Here is a 3,835-nt window from a genome sequence, read left to right on the forward strand (position 1 = left end):
ACCATGGTAGAGGTTTGATATCTATCCGATGCTTGAAATATTGAACGCCAAACTCTTTCTTTATTACATAAACTCTCATATCATCAATCCAAACCCATGACAAAATATCTCCCAATGACGCGTCTAGATGCCTTGTCAAGAAGGCTAGTGTTCGTTTAAACTTTCGTTCTTTTGGCATCGGCCTGAACCACTTCTTTCGGGCTTCACACATATCTTCTTTAGAAATCATTGAGGGTCACCTTCTTCATGAAATCTTTCTTCAACTTTCCTACGCAACAATTCTTTGTTATGCATAGAGAATAACTCTTTGAGTGTTGGGAAGTCCTCTAACCCTTCACCCATGTATCTGAAAGATTCATCATCAGAATCATCCTCAACAACAACATCATCAAGATCGTTTGTGTTAGGAATATCTTTCAAAACATAGTTCTCTAGTTCATGAGGATTGATTTCATCTAACTCTTTCTCAAAGTCAAACTTGAAAGATTCATCATTTATGCCCATCATCTCCATAATCTCTTCACGAGTGTAGGTACGAATGAATTCGCCTTCCTCTACATCGTGACAAAGGTAAATACTTTTCGGCCTATCTCCCAGAACAACAACAGTTAGTGGGGTAACCACTGTGAGGATTCTGGAAGATTCTTCATCTTTTTGAGCACCCGATCCACTCTCTCCCTTAGAGTGTTCATCTTCTCTCTCCTCATTCTGATTATCGTTCATATAGTCCATCAAACGATTATCACCAGAACGAATTACAATCTAAAAAGCATTACCACCACCCTGATCATCATCATCATCATTATCATCATTGTTGTCTTTTGGATGAATGGTAGGATCATCTAAGTCTTTAAACACGTCATCATCTTCTTCATCTTCGTCGTTCTCGCCATCTTTCTTACGACGCCTTGCAATTTCAGCAAGCCTTTGTGTTTCACCGATTAACTTGAACTAAGTAATGTCAGGAATATCATCTACTTTCCCTTTATCTTTAGAAGTTATTGCCGCTACTTCAGTTGCTAATCTTTCTCGGTCGATCCTCCGAGCCTCAGCTCTTCGGATTTCAACTTGATCAAACTCTGCTTTAACTCTTATACCCATTCGGCTCTCGAAGACAACAACCAACATATCCATCTACTTCGTCTTTAGCTTCTTGTCAGCCTCATGATCAGAAACCATTCTTTTCGGCTACTCATTCTCAGACAACAACATAGCATTAGAAATGACAAGTTGATCATTTGTAGATACAAGAACTTGCACTTGATTATTCAACACCACATTCTTTGCTTCTAAACTCTTCACTTTGTCATTCAACACTACATTTTCAGCTTCAAGACTTTTAACTTGATCATTTCACACCACATTTTGAGCTTCAAGATCCTTCACTTTATCGTCTGTTGCAGCTTTCTCTTTTGGAAGCTTCTCAACCTTATCTTCCCTAACTTTCATTCTACCATCATCGAAGAATGGCATATCTGGAACATCTTCCAAGTTTGTTGACCCTAGACCACCAAAATTAGGAATACTAGTAAAATCAAAATATCTAGACTACTGTGGTTTTTGCCTCGGTGTAGATGCTTTCTTTGTAGTCGATCCCTGTTGTTGGGGCATTGATTGCTGCTATGGTGTTGTGTGTTGTGGCGCTTCTTGTTGCACAAGAACTTCTTGTTGCACTAGAATTGTTTGTTGAACAGGGGATCTAGGCGGTGTTTGAATTGGAACAACCAGCGGTTCGGCTGTTGTAGCTTCAACAATCCCTGGCTCTCTTATCTTAGGCATACTAGCAGTTGTAGCTTTCACAGCATTCACTATACTCTTTCGTACCCTTTTGACCTTTCAGGAACCGTATTTGCAACACTCTTTATTCTCTTCGACATCTTACGAAATTCCAGATCAGAAAGCTCGTAGGTTGCATCCTCGTCATCACTGTTCTTCCTTTTCTTTGACTTTTCTTTCTTATTTTTATAAAACATGGCACGAGGATCGCCAGTTTTTGGTGCCATCTCTGTTAAAGCAATCTCACTCGGACTAGATGTGCATTCATCATCTTCAACGTTTTCTGTACCACCTTCAATATTTTCATCACCCCAAAAATCTTCTGCTTCGATTTCACGAGCTATCTCTGTTGTAGAAGTACCAGCTTCACTAGTTTCAATATTCTGATCATTCTAAGCTTCTTCATCACTTCGCTCATCAATTAATGCTCTTTGAACTAGCTTCTTAGCAGCAACTTTCTTTGGAGTACCTTTCTTACTTTTCTTCTTTTTGCCCTCTTCTTTAATGAACCATTTACAACATTTTGGTTCAAAATCCTCCATCTTCTTTTCTTCATTACCCAAGTCACTGTCATCATAACACCATTTACCCTCTGGAGGTGGGAAGTAATCTGGATTTTGTATACATGCAAATTTTAGTCTTGCAAGTGGAACACTCTTCTTCTTGTAAACTTGAAGACGATCTAGAGTAGCATTGGTCATGTGTTCCAATAACAACTCGTCTTTTTCATCCTTTGCCAGATTCTTTATCTTGTCATAGAGAATCATCTGTATGAAGCGAGGATTCTGTAAGAACTTTCTTTGATCTATATTTTGTATCTCTGCCACTGTGTGAATAGGCTAGATAGAGCGTGTGTTGAATATTGTATAGAATAGGGTGAATTCCAGTACGAACTAAAGGTTTTGTGATGTATAAGCTCCTTCGTACGAAGGGGCGACATAGTCGGTTCGTACAGAGACACAAGACTTAGTCGCTTCGTACGAAGGCACCAAGTGCAGCTTCGTACGAAGGCACCATGCCTATATATATGGGCTTTGGGGTCTTGTGTTGGACAAGCTTTTGGTTCCCAGTGAGGAGATGTTGTCCAACTAGTTTCGCGGGTGTGTAACTTTCATATATTAATAGAAACCAGATTATAAGTGACTGTTTGGTGTTGTTCTCTACTTCTACTCATTTCTTATCACCGAACTGATCATCTCGGGACCAAAGCTCCGTCAAGCTCAACGTTTCCTGGACTACCACTTGTGCTGATGATTGTGAGCAGGTTTCATCCAAGGTTAAAAATGCACACAAGCAATCAGCGTTAAGTGGAAAGAAGAAACCCAATCAGTTCCCTAGAATAACACAAGCTGAACTGAATGTCTTTTTCTCAAAGAGACAAACCTGTTTTAATTGTGGAATTCCGGGGTACATAGCCAGAAGTTGTGCTAATCGTCCTTCCGTGCCTTACTACTCTGGTAACACACATCGTCAAAAGGCTATGCAGTATAATCAGTCAAAAATCGATCTCCTAAAGTCAAGCCTTTTGATGGAGACTGGAATCTAGCAAACAAGAACAATCAAAGGTTTTCAAACACAAATGGGTTCCAAAGTCATCAAATGAAGTCAAAAATGACACCTGTAAAGAAGAATATTTCAAATAACACTGACTCTAAAATTTGAAAACCCAAGAATCTTGTTGGATCCTAGTCTTAGTGCTCACAACCATCAACGTCTACATCTTCACCTCAAACCTCAAATTCTACTAAAAGTTATATGATCTTTCATGAGGTTTCATATACAGATAGCGATGGTCAACTCAGGTCAACAATGGCCTGGGTTCCACTTTCTAACTAATTCTGCTAAATGTGCAGGAACGACTATGGAGGGCTATCTTTGGGATTTGGTTTATCGATAGTAGTTGTTCCAGACACATGACAGGAAACATATCCAAGTTGAATTAACAAAAAAAGGATATTCGACGGTGGATTTGTTAACTTCGCGAGAGGGGAAACTGGAAGAATAACTATGAAGGGCCCTGTCAAAAACGGAGTTCTCATCTTCTCAAACGTCAATTATA

At 39.4% G+C, this 3,835-nt stretch overlaps 1 protein-coding gene across 1 annotated transcript; it reads right to left on the minus strand.

The window, feature by feature from the left end:
* Window positions 1-762: 762 nt before the first annotated feature.
* LOC110888459 (mitotic apparatus protein p62-like) lies at window positions 763-2,543 on the minus strand. Its single transcript, XM_022135985.1, has 4 exons — window positions 2,186-2,543; window positions 2,024-2,122; window positions 1,360-1,502; window positions 763-951 (listed from the first exon to the last, which is right to left on the minus strand). The coding sequence occupies exons 1-4, from the start codon at window positions 2,541-2,543 to the stop codon at window positions 763-765; spliced, it is 789 nt and encodes a 262-aa protein (XP_021991677.1).
* Window positions 2,544-3,835: the final 1,292 nt, after the last annotated feature.

This window comes from Helianthus annuus, chromosome 11 (genome assembly GCF_002127325.2).
Source record: "Helianthus annuus cultivar XRQ/B chromosome 11, HanXRQr2.0-SUNRISE, whole genome shotgun sequence".
Classification (NCBI taxonomy): domain Eukaryota; kingdom Viridiplantae; phylum Streptophyta; class Magnoliopsida; order Asterales; family Asteraceae; genus Helianthus; species Helianthus annuus.